Below are 18,506 nucleotides of genomic sequence, written 5' to 3' on the forward strand. Positions count from 1 at the left end.
CGCTAGAATCGTTATTTTAAGAATCACGAATGTTATGTCTCGTAGTAGTGGTGAAAAGCTCAATATTTCACTGGCATTAACTTATGTATACAAATATATGGCCAATGACCCAACATCATGCTACTTAAGAAGGAATAACCATTTGAAATAAAGAATATGTCCACGACAAGAATGACAGTTTCAACCTTGTAACAAGAGGATTTACGACAAGTCTGAGCACAGTCAAGACCATATTGAGAATCTGTCTTGAATACCTACTAATAGGTAAAATATCTTCTGTCAATCTTTGTACAGGTAAATCTCTATTGTATAATTTTCAATTTACAAATACGCTTTTCAAATAGCAAGATCTGAAAATTGTGGGAGTAGTTACATAATTATTTTAAATAGTATACATATAATCAAGTCATTTTTTAACTGAAAATAAAAATTAATAAACTTAACAATTTATGTTTATGAATTTTTGTTCGAAAATTTGTAGTATCATTATTAAATATCATTTTACTTTTATTATTATTTTCGTATTATTTATTTAGATTTATTATTATTATGAAATGTTACATAGTAAAATAAGATTTTCATTAAAGCAAAAATTTTTTTAAATTATTAAAAATCTTTAAAATATTAGTCTTTTTTATAATTTTTTTTAAACGAAATGCCAAAGTTTGTATGTATGTATTTTTTATATTCATCAAATAATATTTTTTCTCATATAACACATTCGCAATATAACATCGTACGAATTTTCATGTTATAGAACGGTTACTTTTCATTTTAAAATAACTCTCGAAGAGTTTGTTACGTCATTTTTCAAACATGGTCAATATGTTCAATCAAGTACTAAGCTTGTAAGATAAATGTCACAGTAGCGGGCATTATTAAGAAAATTTCCACGATTTTTTTTTATTCCCAGAATTATATCGAGCATCCGCTATACATATCTATTATGCACTAACTCTTTTTCTAAACATTCCATATCTCAAAATCGCAAAACGATGACAAATTATATTTTTAATTTCTTTTTAACAAAAAAAGCTCAAATTTGTTCGAATAGTTAATACCTGAAAAAAAAAAAAAAAAAAAAAAATTTGTGGACAAGAGAGTATTTGTAAGAGAACTTAATTAAGATCATACTAATCGAATTTAAATACTACTGTTATTATTTTTTTTAAGTATATTGAAATAGTCTATAACCACACAATGTATAATAATATATTTTCATAAAATTTGTTAAATGTAACTTGAGAACTTATCTGCAGTAAAAAATAAAAATGATAGAAAAACAATTAATACAAATAAAATTAGATATAATGTTTCAAAATATTGATTTCGATTCATCTTCATCGTTTCCTAAATTATGATTTAAATTATGATTATATATAAATTATGATTAATATCACGTATCTTAGAACCGATAGATCTTCCCCAATCCCCAAAACATACAGAAATAAAATTCTCAGGCAATAATCTAGAAATTCAATTTTGTTAATATGTTATTTCAAAATAGTTGTCCAACAATGCTTTTTGTAATGAAGAAAAAAAAACAATAATAAGTAAGAAACTTCTCAATGATAACAACAACAAAAGAACATACTTCATTTGTCATCATTTACAACTAACAAGAGATTTCTGTCATAATGTCTCTGATGATGAAGCCCATAGTTCACAAAAAAGACATCACTAGCAAAAGTGACATAAGTTTTCACGTTAGTTAATTCAAAACAGTTTCAACAGCTGATATTATCATCACCGTTTTCCGTTAAATCTCTCCATTAATTGGATTATTTTTACCCTATTGAAGCTATTCTATTGTGTTAATCTAACAAAATATTAATCTCAATTTTACAAGATTTTTCATGTAAACTTAGACGTTTTCTTTCTTCGATTTCTATACTTTCTTCCCCTCTTTACTTTCTTTATTTTCTCTCTTTACTTTCGATAAAGTATCGAGTAAAATTATAGAACGACTTAACCACTACACGCCATTCGCTTCGTCCATCTTCTCTCATAGAATTAATGTGGGCCGTGCCGATACTTTTTCTCTGGTGACTACACACAAGCCCGAGAGTGAGGTAGGCAGCATTAGCCGCTTTCTGAAATACGGTATTCAACTGGAGGCGATCTTTCAAGGAGGAAGTACGATTAAGCGAAATTATCATTTTCCTGGCTTAGTCTAGCAACGCGCGATACCTGCTGTTAACGTTCTGACTATTTCATATTCCTCTTTTTCTTTGATCAAGAAATGTGCATCCATCATTGCTTACAGTAGATTTACCAAAGCATTTGTTGATTGATGCGTTAAACACAGAGACACGTACATATATATCAGGGAAACCGACATGTTATAGAAATTAATTGTTTATTAATTAATCTTTAATAAGAACGTTCGAAGAGCTTAAGCAATATATGGTTTCTAGATACAGGTATATTGAGGATAAATCGAAATTATGACTCATCCTTTTTAGACAACAACGTCGCGTAACGAGACAACATAACCGAGAACGTTGGCCCGTTGCTACGATGGCAACGACCTCGCCATCGCATAAGGTCTAATTCAGCCGTTAAAGCACTTTAATTTCTACGTTGCTCGTTTCTACCGCTATCTCTCTCTCTCTCTCTCTCTCTCTCTCTCTCTCTCCCTCTCTCTCTCTCTCTCAAAGAAACAAACGGCCCTTTATTCCTAACGGCCCATCCATCATCGAGAGGACTCAAGTTACCGATGTTCGAAACTAACCCACGTGGTTCCATTGAAATTTTCCATCGTTACAACACAAAATGCCAAATAAAACTAACTCCGCAAGTGAATTGAATAGTTAAAGTTCACACGAATCTCCTGCAACACGTGTGAAACGATTTTTATTTTATTTTATTTTATTTTAATTCTTTTTTTCTTTTTCTTTCCTTTTTTTGTTGTTATGTTCCTTCCTGTCTTATCCATCCACGAAGAGTTTCGTTAAAATAATAATCGGATTAGATAAGAGTTGCATGGAATTACACACCCCTCTACCGTTTCGTTCGTCGAATTATCTTATAGCATAATATAATAAGAAACGATAGGATAACGTGCACGCAAAAGGTTAAACGCATGGATAAACCGTGCGTGTATTCGCGAAAGAAATGTTCAAATCCTTTACTACTTCCGCGAAGTAAGTCAAGTATTTCGCATGTGCACTCTTAACTCTTGCTTCGTTCTCCTACACACACAAATACACACATACATATATTTATATATGTATATAAATGTAGGTAGAGATATAAACGAGAGATTAACGAGAAACAAAGGCGTCGAATATTATTCTCCAATCCGCATTAGCCCACTTTCTCTTACGGATTGCGTGCGATTACACGCGATTGTTCTATTTGTCGCTCGAACGGAGATCGATCCTTGTCGCTTTTCGATCGTCGCCGGAAGATTTAGAACTTCAAACGATACACGATATTGTTTCTTAAGAATACGCAGAGAAACTAAAGTTCGTAACTGAAGAAGAAAGAAAGAACAAAGAGAAAAGAAGAAAGAAAAAATAAGGAATAAAATAAAGAAAGAAAAAAAATATATTTCGCACCCTTTTTGGAAGGCGATTGTATACGAAGATGCATCTGCATCTTAGTACAGTCGTCTTCCCAAATACCAATTCTTACGCAATAAAATAGCCTTCCCTGATAACCCATGGTACAATTCTTGCACAATGCAATTACCTTTCTCTCATGAAATAGTAAACGAGAGAAGGATCCTTTGAAGGATGATCACATGGTTGAGAATATATATATGAAGTGAATCGATATTATGTATGTATATATATATATATATATATATGTGTATATCGATTTTTCCTATCGAACGCGCCTGATTTCACTCTTTTTTTATTTCTCCTTTTTTAAGCACACGCTATTCGCAAGATACCATAATATATTATACGATGCTCGACTTTCCCATGAAAGTCAGAGGAGCGAACGAGTACGTCCTGCCCTCGCATATAACATACACATTTATACGTGGCACATATATATATATATACGCATGTATCTATGTTTATATATACACATATATACATTTATATATTTATACAAATCAGACACACACACACATACACACATGGGAGTTTACTCATGCATGCGCCTTGAGCATCGTTGAGAAGCCGATTAAAGGAACGACGTAGCGATCGAAGCTTATCGCATCGGCGATATACTTTCACGATAAGCTCGAACAGATGCTAACAAATGGCAGACCACAGTCATAGTCTACACTCAACGACGAGTTGGCGCGTTTTCTCATTCATTTATCGATCCATTTCCCGTTGGGAATGAAACTTTCGTTCGAAGTCAACAGCACATGTTTCCGGTTCCCACTGATAGTCTCATAAAAAAAAGAAAGAAAGAAAAAGAAAGAAAAAGAAATAGAAAGAGAGAGAAAGAGAGAGAGGACTAAACATTTATTTTCTATACACTGTAGCATCGATCCTTTTTGCTTTCTTCATCAATCCGAACACTTTCAGCTCGTTGCTTATCGCTTGCAATTTTGTAATCAGTAGAAATTACCGTTCTCGCACCCTTCACCTTTAGAAAGGGTCAATACTCGGAACTCTCGATGGCGTGTATATGTAGCAATTTCTACTTTTATAATTCTATTATATTCGCTTGAATTATGTCTACACGGTTATATTGACAAATTAAGATCGGAAATTAAGATAGAAAGAAATGGTTCAAAACATTCGAGCGAATTCAATGTTATCTTTTTTGAAGTATTCATGTCTAAAAATATTCTTAGATTAACGTGGATAACGTAACTTTTAAAATAGAATAATTTTTTTTTCAACTAAACCAAATACTGTAATTTTGTCATTATATGCATATAAAGGAATTATTACTTTTCTTTACGAAGTAATGTATGTAGTTAAAGAATTAAAAAGAAATTATTGATTAATTGTAACAACGAAAGAAAATATCGATGGATACAAAATGTATATAGATATTTATGTTCTATTCAAGTACCTGATAAAGAATGTATATAAAGCTTATCTTATATATATATATATATTGTATCATTGCAGAACTAATAATGATTTTTGTAATGCTTCATAGAACAATAATAGTTTTTTTCTTTTCTCTCTCCCTCTCTCTTTTCTCTTTTCATATCGATAAACTTACGAATTTAAAACACTGTTCACTTTCTAGAAAAGAAATTATCTCGTTCAAAAGTATAAAGAAAATAAAGAGAATAAATTATAATTAAAAATATGATTGAATACTGTCTTTATACCTTAACCGTAAGCTTAAACACGAACATATATGTCTATAAAAATATAATAAAATGAAAGGTATTTTTCTTCTAAGAGAGGTGGCAACTATTTTCACAGTGAGACGTCGATAATCGATCGAAAGTAGCATAACGGTAAGAAACTCATGGATAAGAAGAAATAATAAAAAAAAAGAAACAAAAGCAAAAGAAAGAAAAGAAAGAAAAGAAAGAAAGAAAGAAATTACGGTTAGACAGTATGTACCAAGCTGGATACAATATTTTTGCTTTCTTCTTTGTCTTATAACTCTTTCTATTCTAAACAGATCGAAAACAGTAGGTCGATAATCGTGGGCGTGGTTTTATCCCTCAAAGCGATTTTAAGAATACAACTACAACGGCAACGGCAACGGCAACGACAACGACAACGACAATGACAACGACAACGACAACGACAACGACAACGACAACGACAACGACAACGACAACGACAACGACAACGACAACGACAACGACAACGACAACGACAACGACAACGACAACGACAACGACGATCAACCGACAGAAACTCTTATATCGTTTCGAGGAACAGATCGTGCTCAGATCAGTTCGCAACACCACAATTTACCACGACTGTTCTTTCTCTATCTAACCCGGCTGATCGATCTTAAATTTTCTCTTTTCTCCTATATAAACCGTAACGGAGCCATTATCGACGCAGATATCGACATCGTCGTGACACGTGCGAGGCGGAATTTTCGAACTTGCATTTTGACATAATTCGAAGAAAAAAAAACAAAAAATAATAATAATTACAAGAAAAAAAATTAAGAGCAAAAGAAAAATAAATAAATAAATAAAAAATAAAAAGAAGGAACAAAAATATATTGCTTCTCCTTAACTCATCACGACCCTTTCCTCGAACATCCACGCTCCTGTCGGTTAACAAGTTCTAGATTCGTTTCGAGCACGAGCCAATGGTAAACCGAGCTTCCTCTTCTTTTTATTATTATTCTCTGAGGCCATTAACGGTACAGTTTTTACATCTTTTTAAAGAAGAAGAAGACGAATAAGAAAGGAGAAACCACGAAACATGAAAATACAGAAGACTGCAAAAGTTTGCGCTTCTTCGTGTCGTTTTTTTCGCACGTACGTCATCAGTCCTTTGATTTATGTATCCTTTCCTAAAATCAAGAAGACACGTGTTCACCATGTTCCTGGTAACGAAGCTGAGAATGTAAAACAGTCCGCGTGTAATTAATTAAAAATAATCAACGTTTATTATAACGTAATTTATCCGGAGAAATTGAAACATCGATAATAGTTATTAATCGATTGCATACTTCAAACACGACGATTGTAATTTTATCCTTCGTCGAGGGTCATTGCCGGAGATTTTTTATTAATAATTCATTATGACGCTCGACTGGATTTCTTCGAAGTGAACGAAGCCCCGAAGAACGTTGTCGCGTTAAAGTCGAGCGTGAGATGAGTTGATCTCTCTTAAGGTTTCCTTCAACTTTTCCATCGATGGAAATCTTAACTCTTACACTATAAAAGAAAGAGAGAAAGAAAAGAAAAAAAAAAAAAAAAACGAATATACGTCATCCCCGTAGTTCGGAATAACTCTTTTAATGTTTCCAGTACTTTAAGAAAGTGACGCATACATACTTTGACTTTATCGAGAGCGAACTCAAACGGAAAAGCAAATCCTTCGAATAACAATGATGGCGTTATCGTTCCTAAGATTCCAAAGAATCATATTTCTTTAGACGACGAGAATGATCTCCGAGATTTAATTCCTATTTAACGTAGTCACTCACTATGATCATCATTGTAGACACGAGGTGATAATGATAATGATTAACAAAAATTCTCTTATTCCCTTTCACTTAGAATGCAACGTAGTCCGATGATGCAATCACAACATTACTGGTTTCCATTACATACCTTCGTAATCACGTCGCAGTCAACATCTGTGAAACTTACATTTCTAAAATAGTTTCGGTCTTATCCTTCCTTTGTCCTTTTCTCTTAATCACTTTATATCATTCGATCTATTTGAGTAGTATGTAATTGACTTTCACGGTAGTAATACGCGATAAGACCGTCGATTTCTACATTGAAACTACTTTTCTCATTCATAGTTACACCTTTCTCTAATAAGAAATCCTTTTTCTCTATATACACACATGTTTATATATTATATGAGTATTTATATTTGCCTATGTCTCTTGTATAACCCGAACAAATTGAATTGCGGCTTTTGCGAAATGCAGATGGATTACCTAATACGTGTCCTATGAAATACATATTGTTATAGAATTACGACTTCGGTGCGGAAAGTTCGTGTGTAGATACTACTGGATTGAGTTACGATCGTTGTTGAATCATGATCGGCACCGGGTAGATTACAAGCGATGAGAAATCGGACGATTCTAGTGGTGACGACGTCGACAACGACGACGGCAGCGATGGCGAGGACTTTGACTACGACGAATATGATGACGATGTGTCTACAGACGTGTGGTGTACATGGGTTAAATCACGAAGCCGGTTATGCTTATCTACGAGAGAGTATAACGATCGCAAAGAAAATGATTATCGATTTAAATATTATGACCGTTCATAGGGACACGTTGACACATTTATTGTTCGATAATACGATATGTATTATCAAAAGTGTCTATCTAATATGTATCCTCGACAGTTTATTTTTTTTCCTTTCTTTTCTTTTTATTTCTTTTATTATATATTTCTTTTATTTTTTTTTAACAAGGATACGGCTCTCTTATTGTTATATTTTTTTTTGATACTAAATCTTGCTATATTTGATATAACGATAAATGAATTTAACAAATATCACGAAGTTTTAGTCTGCCATATTGATAGCCAATCGTACAATTAATTCGATATCTCGCTAAGCCATCTCTAATTCTAATTCTCTTCGCTGTTCCATTTTCACTCGGTGAATTAAACTCAACGACAACGATAGGAAATGGTGTGAACCACACCTAAGGTGGTATAACCTCCGGAGAAAGGAACAACCTCCGCGTTCCTAGAGAAATAGTCAAGATAATTAATAAAGCTCTTGCTTTGTTAATACCAAGAATAAAATCAATTATATCGATCGTACGGATTAAAACGATTTTCTCGTATTTTTTAATACTCAAATTTCGAACGAACGAACGAACGATTTCAACGGAAACGAAAGGGACATCGTTGCATGACTCGACGTTTACATTTTAATTGCTATCGAAAGCAAAGCAATAGTACATATAACGTGAAGCAGTCATGACTTATAATCTGTTATAACTAGTCAAAGTCGTTTGACAGGTAATACGACTGCGACAGGTGATTCGTTAGATGCTACTAATACGTCTCTCTCTCTTTCTCTTGTTCTTGCTCTTTCTCTTTCTCTTTCTCACGCATCATATATACACGCATACAAGTATCTACTATATACACACGAGACTCTCGAATACATTCCAGTGGTTCAATGTGCTCATCCTCCGATGGAAATACTATACGTGGATCGGGCAATGTTCACATCGTCTATACGTTCACTCACATCATGTTATTATTAAAAGGAATAAAAAGAATAAAAAGGAAAAAAAAAAAAAAAAAAAGAAAAGAAAAAAGTATATACTCATCGTACTAACGATGCGTCATTTTCTTTAGTAGTATCATACATTTTCTAATTACCAAGCGTTTGCATAATAGATTTCTCTACTCCTCAGAGAGCGTCACGTTGAGCCTTGAAATGTTGAAGGTGGAACGTGGAAACGAAATCTTTTTCTTATTTATAGATGTTGCCGCTACGTGATATAGTGAAAGTGCTAAATAAATGATCACGCTCTGATCCTTCCATAAATTCTCTCTCTCTCTCTCTCTCTCTCTCTCTCTCTCTCTCTCTCTCTCTCTCTCTCTCTCTTTCTCTCCTCTCTTAGTAATGGCTCCAGCACAGAGAAATTGAATCAAAGCAAAGAGCGAAGGATAAAGTAGACCGTTACAGTTATGCATCCTCGTATTTTCCGTACGCAAACGTATGCGTTTTCGATATATTTATATGTAATGCTTTTTCTTTACACACACACACACACACATGTATATATATATATATATATATATGTATGTATGTATGTATGTATGTATGTATATATGCATGCATCTACGTACGTATGAACATATGTATATAATCGAGAAAAAAAGAAAAAAAGAAAAAGAAAAAGAAAGATCCTATAAAGAAGAAGTAAATGAAACTCGAAAATGAGCGCGTCTCGAATTGAGTGCATTCGCACCGTTACTTTATCAACCAGAAATCACGTTCATTCGTCGTATACGACCTAAATTGTCATAAGATTCATTGGCTCACATAAGCGAAATCCGATTAATCTGAAACGCTTGAAAAAAAAAAAGTTTCTTTCATAATGTCAAATAAACATTCGATATTTCGATATCATTATCCACTTCATTTAATAAATTTATTGGTGAGAACGATAATAATCTTTCCTAGCTTTTCTACCATCTAACGATTTTTATATTTAGAGCTTTCTGGAGTTGTGCAGATCCCACACAAGATTAGAAAAATTTATTATAGTGAATACGTAAAAAAAAAAAAAAACAAAAAAAAAAAAGAAAGAAAAACAAAACAAAACGAAAAAAAAAAAAGAAAACATAACAAATAGATACAAAAGTTCGTTCACTTTTGATCGAACAAAAAGAATTATTCAATGTGAAACAATTAACGGATCGAATTTTCAATAATATAATTTATTATTTCATTTAAAGAATTACATAATGAACGATGAAGATTCGCGGTGAGATAAAAGCTTAGCGAGTAGGTGGCCTAACCTACATGAAACAGGTACATACACATACGTATACATACATAAGAAAGATCGAAAGGAATCGTGCCAACGTTTCGACATTTTCACGACACACGTGGAACACTTCCGGCTCGAAATCTTGTCAAAGTAGCACATATATACAGGACATAAATGCATACATACATACGCATATATGTATATATGTATATACATACATACATACATACGCATATACATACATACATACATATATACATACATCATACATACATCATACATACATACATACATCATACATACATACATCATACATACATCATACATACATACATACATATGTGAGTACATAAAAGCGAGAGGAACGTACGAAGCGAACGGACAGCAGAAACGTTCTCTGCTGCTGCTTGCGAAGCACAGAAAAGTATTTTTGGAGTCGCACCACCGCTCGTCACTCGAACGAACGAACTTACCATCCACGAAGTCGAAATTATTGACCTCTTTACGAGAGCATCTGCGGCCAGGCAGTTGGATCCAACTGCGAAACTCAACTACTATCAGGCAAAACGGCTGCTAAGTAGAGCGTGTAATTTCCTCGTAAAAGGACACGAAGAGAGACAACAACGACAACGATGACGATTCAAGTATGCAAACTGACGACAATGAAAACCCTTGTTGTCTTCTTTTCTCTTTCTCGACTAGATAAAAAAACTTTTAACGATTCTCTTGATAGACGAAGTGATCATGTTCTACTTTATTTTGAGATCGTTTCGAGAGTTGGATCATTTCTATTGCTTTACGAAGAACTGTAAAACACTTCGTAATAATGAAAGAAGAAAAAAAAAGAAAAAGAAAAAGAGAAAGAGAAAAAAGAAAAAAGGAGGAGGAGAAGGAGAAGGAGAAGGAAAAAACAAGTGGTCGAAGAAACGTTTCAAGGTTTCATCGAAAAAACCTAGATCTATTTTCTCTTAATATGGCCAATTCCGCGTGAACTCGTCCGACCTCAAACGACCGACTTCGATAACCGCGAATGTCGTTCATCCGAACGGTGCCTCTCCACGTGGTCGCATAAGGTGTCTGGGTTGAACGATCCTACCAAGCGATATATACACTCGATGTATTTGAGCCACCGATCCACCAAGAGAGAACCTTGGATAGTACGGAAAAACAATAGTCGGACTCAAGGAACTCGATCTACCGATCGAGAAAAAGTATCCTGGTTGGTTACTCGTTTAACTTCGTCTATAGCTAGAAAGGTAATCGATCGATCCGATTTATATCTATTTTCTATAATAGATAATAAAAAATCAATAATCGTAAAGACGAACAAAAATATATGTAATATATTTTTGTCGATATAATCAATAATTTAGAATAGAAACAAATTCAACCCTTTATCATCAACCTATTATCAGTACTTTGCTATTTTTTAATTAAAAAGATATAGAAAGTTGTGTATAACATAAGTTTCAAAAGTAAAATTGGATGATAAGGACGTTACGTTACCGAAACGTATATCCACTCCAGCAAAAAGAGGATCCACGAGAAGATCGAATCTCGTCGTAATAGCGAGAATACACGAAAGAAAATAACCGTCGATGCATTCAGTCTTCTTGAAACAGTATTCCCGATGACGAAGATGACAACGACGACGACAATGATGATGATGCTGAGGATGATGATAATAAAGATGATAACGACGAAGATGACGACAACAAGGATGAGCTAGCAACAGGAAAGAGAAGGGCGTCCTCGAGGAATAGGAACAGCAACACGAGTATCAGCAATGCTAGCTACGATGGTTGCTTCTTTCCGCTTTGTCTTTTTTTTTATCCATTCGTTGCTGGACAGTGTACGGACAGCATCGAGATGGATAATCTTCAGTTCCTCTTTCGACTTGTACTTGCGTCTCCTTCCTAGACAGCCCCCACTGAACTTGCTGGTCTTCTTCTCAACCGATTCACCGCGCAGGCGCACCAAAGACCGACGCTTCTCTCTCTCTCTCTCTCTCTCTCTCTCTCTCTCTCTCTCTCTCTCTCTCTCTCTCTCTCTATCTATCTATCTATCTTCTTATTCTGCCTCTTGTCTTCAGTAAAAAACTTTCCGCCCACGTAAGTAAAGAAAGAGAGAGGAAGACGATTGTGATCACGAAAATCAAGATTCTCTTCCGCGTGGCGAGTGGACGACTCGTCGAACGTTCATCGGACTTATTGGCAAGGGCAAGAAGAGGAAAGGAAGGTTGAGAATCGAAGGGAGGGTCGTTTAAGAGTCTTAAGATGAATAGAGCACGTGAAAGCACACATCCTCGTCGTGTGGTCTAGCACGCGTTGTGTCGTAATGATAATAATGATAAAAAAAATGAAAAAAAAAAAAAAAAAAAAAAAATAATAATAATAAAAATACAAAATAGAATATTTCTCTCCCTCAAAAAAAAAGCCCCCAAAAAAAAGAAAAAAAATCAAATAAAAAAGACGCGAAAGATATGGCGGACACTATACCCACCCATCTACCACCGTTACTACCTATTACCACTTGGTTTGATTAAATCGAATCGAACTAACTAACGTCTAGGAACAACGAGCACCGGCTAGGAAAGAAAAGATGAGGAAGAATAAGGAGAAGCCGAGAAACGAGTCCAGACGCGAAGATCGCCGGCAAAGAAAGAAAGGAACTAGCTCTTCTGGCCTGTTGCTTCTATACGAAAGAAGGAGGGGGTGGCGGGATAAAGAGCAGGAAGGGGGGATTGCAGGGAAAGATGGAAAGAAGATGAAGAGAGAAAGAGAGATAAGGAAAGGGGCGGGAATCTCTCGAAGCAAACGTGCTTTGCGTCCCTTCCTCGTCCAGCGACGCCACGAAGAGCGAACACACTCTGCGACTACGGACCTGCAGCCGGCAGCAGAGGCCAGCTGCTACTCGCTCAAAGCACGAACACGCGCGAACCGAACCGCCTTCGGCCAACGTCGGCTTCAAACAAAACTACGGACTTTGTTCGTCGTTGCTCGCGTGCTCATGGGCGAGTAACTAACACGTATACATACATATATACACGTATATACGTATGTAGGTACATCGTATACAGAAGAGAGTCCCCTCACGTTTACTATTTAGTGCCCACGCACTCTCAGAGGCCTATACTATACTCTTTTTCGCTCCGTTGGTATGTTCCTATGCATTGTAGGGGGAAAAAAAAAGGAAAAAAGAAAAAAGGAGAAATAAACTAAAGGGGTCTCTCTCGAGTGAATTCGAAACGATGCTGACTTGGAACCGAACTAACCCGAAATGCAACCAACGAACGAAAAGGAAACGCGTGCCGTATGCGAATTTGCTTTGCATGAATGCCCTTTTTTTTCTTTTTATTTCCTTTCGTTTTTTTTAGTTTGTTCTTTTTTATTTTTTTTTTTTTCCATTCATCACGGAGTATATTTAAATATATTGTGTAGATCGAAAAATCAACGATCTTGATTCATGCGGATCGGCCATTCGGTAGAAATAATCGTTCTATCATTGATACGTATACATATATATATATATATATATATATATATATATATATATATATATATATATATATATATATATATACACGTATGTATGTATGTATATGCTACGGATAGAAACTTCCACGGGGAAAGTGTGAGAAATTGCAGCCGGAAATTATAGGCAAGATCGTATCTGTTATACGTCAACTTTACATAGAGTATGTATGTACTTTACGCGATGTTCGAGTAACGCATACCGAATATCTCTCTAAGCATACAATACATCCTCTTCGAGAATCATATCCTTTATTATCAAGATCGTCCTCGACGCAAATAATTCATGAAATAATTGAGACAAAGAGAAATGAAGAAAAGGAGGGTAACAGACAAAAAGCAGGAAAAAATAAGGAAAAATACCCTTATAAATTTCTTAAGAATAATAGGAAAGACACTTTCGTCCAAGCAAGCTAGTTGCTGATAGGACGGTTAAAATGACCGTGAACGTTACTCAACGTCAACCATATATTTCCATGTGCGTTATGTTAGAGTGAAAGTTATGTTAGTTTAGCGGAGGTAGTCAAAAGATGGCCGCTTATGTGACTCACAGGGGACAACAATGGATGCAGAAGGAATCTGCCGAAGAGCCAATCTCGCTTATAAAGGCAATTGCCACTCGTTTCTACTCGCTGTTTAGCGAGACGTGTATTTCCTTTATAGATACAACGTAACAGTTTGTAATAGAGTTCGACGAATTTGCTAATGTATCCTCCGTTCATGTAACTCCGTTTTGTTAAAATGCAATTGCGGATGAAAATTTTAACAAAATGAAAAAAAAAAAAAAAAAGACATTCACGAATCTATTCTATTTATATTCTATCGATGAATTTCTGATTATTTATTGTTTGTTTTTATGCTGAAAAAAATATTAACGATCATATTAAAAGAATATTTATTTAATTCTAGACATCAAAACATTATATTCTATGTAAGTTTGAATACTCGATTCGTCACGCTTTCTCCGAAATTTTTCCAACAACAAAGTGAATACTAACGGCGAGTCTTCGCTCACTCTCAACATTCAAATATAACGATCGCCTCGAGAGACTAAACCGCACTGGTTTATCTAAATTGCAGTTTACGAGCAGATCTTGCGGTAATCCCATTTCGATCGTATTAATCTTTAATTATTTTTTTTTTCTTTTCTTCTTTTTTCGGTCATTTCATGTTTCGTGACTACGATTGGAAAGCTATTTATCTTATGAAAAGAAATATCCTGGAAAGCAGCGTTATCCATTTGTTATTCATTGGAAACTGTAATCTCTTGTATTACTCATGGCTTACCGGTTTTTATTGCTCTATTATACATCAAACGTTTGCACGTTCCTGCCAGTTGTTGAAAAGTAATAATATACACTAAGAGCCACATTCGATATGAAGTGATCGCGTATGAGTGAAAGGACGACTTTATCAGGCTCATCTTTACTAACTCAGACTCAATAACTACCAACGGATGTAATGACAATTCTCCGAAGCAAGGTGGCGGTACTTATCACGGTATACATGGAACTCCAACGCTCTTATCTACTTCAGGTAAATATTTCAACGCACATCATGTATATAAAAAATAAAATTCTTGGCTAATTAAACAAAAAATATTTATCTAATCCATTAAAAAAGAAAAAAGAAAAAAAAAAAAGAAAGAAAAACAAAACAAACAGAACACGTGAAATTCAATGGATTTAAAAATCGTATAATTTAATGTATTATTGATTGTCTTTGTAAATGTTTCGCTAATTACGTGAATTATTTATTACGATGAGTTATTTTAATAATGAAACTAACACAACTTACCATATGCTCCATTGCCTTTTCTTCTAATTCTGCTAAAGTCCAATCTACGTGAAAACTCAATGGCTTCAAACGCGATTCCATTTCTCGTAACCATTTTCTTAAACACCTCACTTCGTGTTCAAAGTCTACAAAAAAAAAAGAAAAATTGAAAATTAAGATTATGCAAAGCACACACAAGATTCAAATTATTTCTTTATAGAAATAGTAAACAATTACCTGCAGATACGTCCTGTTCGTCGGACACAGTCCGTTCTACAGGTGCCATAATTTGTTCTACTAATTCCCACTTTGTATTTAAATGATTAACACGCCACGCCACTTCATCTTTTAATGCAGGGGTGCATGCTACTAATTTTTCTGCTTGTTCATTGAACAATTTTCTTCTGTATGCCCTACGTCGCAACTCCTCCATGTGAGCCTAAAAATACAAAATTATTTATATTAAATTTACAATTTAAAGATAAATACGAGGATAGAAAGAGAATATCTTAATGTAAATGTACATACCGCACGTAAGCTTTTGTCCAAAAGATTTTCTTCTTTAGAATAAACTAATTCCTGAAGGACTCTTAACCACGAATAAAGCTCTGAAAATTGGCAACTAACTTCCTTCAAACTCCACGACTGAGTGGATACGTCTGTCTCGTCCCAAGTTAATTCACCATTAGCTTCCTATCGGAAAATATATAGCAATTTTTTTTGCAATACATATTGCTAAGATTTATCCCATTCTCCTTACCTTACAACTATCAATTAAATTAGTATCCATAATATAATCATAATTGGACCGTATTGCAGCCCAAAAGTCATCTTTGCTATCTTCTCTGTTAGTCCACATTCTTTGACATTGCATTTGTTTTGGATCTTTTCTAAAAATACAAATATTGAACATAAGTATTATAATTTAGAATATTGCATATATATACAAAATAAATATATAAATAATGATTAAAAAATAAACCTTTTTTTGGTAAGACTGTTATAAGGTCTTTCTAACGGCATGCTCACTTGCTTCCGCCTTTCTAGACTATTGCTAGAAGGCTGAAGTGAGGATAGAGAGAAACTCATCTTCATTGCCTTGTGGTGATCTGGAAAAATAAAATAACAAATGAAAAACCAAGCACTTTGTTATCGCAACTATAAACCAATTTAATCTAATATCTTAAAACCTAGAGGTATTATTTTGACAACAATATGTTGCTTAGAAATTAAATATGTAATAAATTTATAAATTTCAAGCACTAGTTCTATGAAAATGAGGAGTTAAAATGCAACAACATCTATTTATTTAATAATAAAAGATTCTCAAATATGTTTACTTATCTCATAGAGGTTATAATAAACAACTATACAAATAAAAAATATAAAGCTATTTTGCAATAATCAAACATAATAGGTAGTTAATAACTTACATATAAACCAAAACTGAAAGGTTCAATAACCTTTTTAAAATTCATGTCACTTGCTACATAAGATACAAAACCTCGTAACGTACATTTTCAAAGTATCATGCGCGCACGCACGCACACACACACACATACACACACATATATATATAACATAATCATGATGCATAAGTGCGAAAAAATATAAGTAAGAAACATAAGCATAATAAAAGGATATTAGCATTCATTTCGCTACCTTTTCCACAAAAGTGTAGTTATCGCGCCACGAAAGACTCACATACATATGACGTATCGCATTTTTTTTAATGGACTCGTGTGTCTCACACATTCTACATGAAAAAGACAAAGAAACGATGATAGTAAGGTCGAGTATCGCATTACACGCGTGTACATTTTCCACAGGTGCCACGATGAACGTGTATTTGAAAACTTGTCGGCGTAGTAGCAAGTGATGTATAATAACGATGGTAAAGAATGATAAATGGCAAATGTAGCTGCTAACCGGAACTTTAAGATTTTAACACCTCACGCGCGAATTTGCATAAGCCTTAAAGAAAACTAGATAAATGGGAGGAATGAAAAAGAGACAGAATAACGGCGAGGGGAGAGTTTGGTGTCGTTGTCATCTTTGTATGGTTGTATGCGTGTATGTATATTGTTTTGCTGGTGTAGTGACATCGATGGTGGTGGGGTGGTATCAGAAGGAGATAAGGGGGGGTAATATATATATATGTATATATATTATATATATATATATATATAGAGAGAGAGAGAGAGAGAGAGAGAAAGAGCCGGAGGAAAATAGAGAGGAGAGAGTATTATTTGCTCAGCGATTCAGAAGAGAGTTTAACGCCTGCGGTAACATTTCCGGCGATGGCAACTGGTCTCTTATATTTTTCTACCTTTACTAATTATGAAATAAGATTGACCTTTTTTGAAACATTCTCGAAGGCGTCAGGTAAGATTATGAAAATAGGGAGGGAAAAGAAAAGAAAAACGTCATCGATTCGAATAGGTTTGGAACGTGACAAGGTTCCACACCCCTTTGGCAATGCACAGGAAAAATTATGCCGAGACTCAATGCGATACGCCTTCAACTAACACCAAGCGAAATGTCATTGGGAAAGATTTTTACAAAGTTTTTTAACACTCCCCACCCTCATGTAAGTTACTCACGTTTCTCCTTGCCGCTACGAAAGCCTGACCCGCGCCTCTCTTCCTTCTACTTCCGATTATTCACCGACACCGGACACTACATAATCTTGCTGTACCACTTTAAAAATACACCGTAAGCCGTGTAAACTCTTTTAGTTCCTGACTCCAGTTTATTTTTATTTCTTTTCTTTTTCTTTTTTGTTCCCTTTATACATATATATATATATACATACATATATATATATATATATATCACTTTTTCTTTCGCTTTTTTTTCTCTTACCCAACGAAGAACCGCCGTGCACACCAGCGGTGTACACAGACGTGCACTGCGTCAGTGGCGCCTGCGCCATACGCGATACAAAACCGTGCTTCGCTGCAACGTCACGGCGAGTTCACAGAGAGGCAAAGTGACCAATAAGCGGCATGACTAATTTGCTCTCCGCCAATCGCGTTTTCGGATCTTTTATATGAAAGATCGATGACTTAACTTCATTGGCTCGCAAGGAATTGAATTTCGGATGCTTTAATGTTGTGTGATCATAGAAATACACAC

The 18,506-nt window shown here is 34.7% G+C and overlaps 1 protein-coding gene across 6 annotated transcripts in view; it reads right to left on the minus strand.

Moving 5' to 3' along the window:
• LOC124947939 (serine-rich adhesin for platelets) overlaps positions 1-18,301 on the minus strand; it is a 45,173-nt gene extending 26,872 nt beyond the window's left edge. For 3 of the 6 annotated variants that reach the window (XR_007100548.1, XM_047490776.1, XM_047490772.1), the window contains exons 1-6: positions 17,972-18,301; positions 16,351-16,477; positions 16,129-16,258; positions 15,897-16,061; positions 15,606-15,807; positions 15,390-15,514 (exon numbers count right to left, since the gene is read on the minus strand). Coding sequence is in view for 5 of the 6 variants with exons in the window: in XM_047490776.1 (XP_047346732.1) it covers positions 15,390-15,514; positions 15,606-15,807; positions 15,897-16,061; positions 16,129-16,258; positions 16,351-16,463 (735 nt within the window). In the remaining variant the exon portion in view is untranslated. Of the gene's footprint in view, positions 1-10,532; positions 11,494-15,389; positions 15,515-15,605; positions 15,808-15,896; positions 16,062-16,128; positions 16,259-16,350; positions 16,478-16,801; positions 16,960-17,030; positions 17,371-17,971 lie in introns of those variants that run through there. The other 3 variants (XM_047490775.1, XM_047490774.1, XM_047490777.1) reach the window with 3 other exon arrangements.
• Positions 18,302-18,506: the final 205 nt, after the last annotated feature.

The sequence above is a fragment of the Vespa velutina genome, chromosome 3, assembly GCF_912470025.1.
Source record: "Vespa velutina chromosome 3, iVesVel2.1, whole genome shotgun sequence".
Classification (NCBI taxonomy): domain Eukaryota; kingdom Metazoa; phylum Arthropoda; class Insecta; order Hymenoptera; family Vespidae; genus Vespa; species Vespa velutina.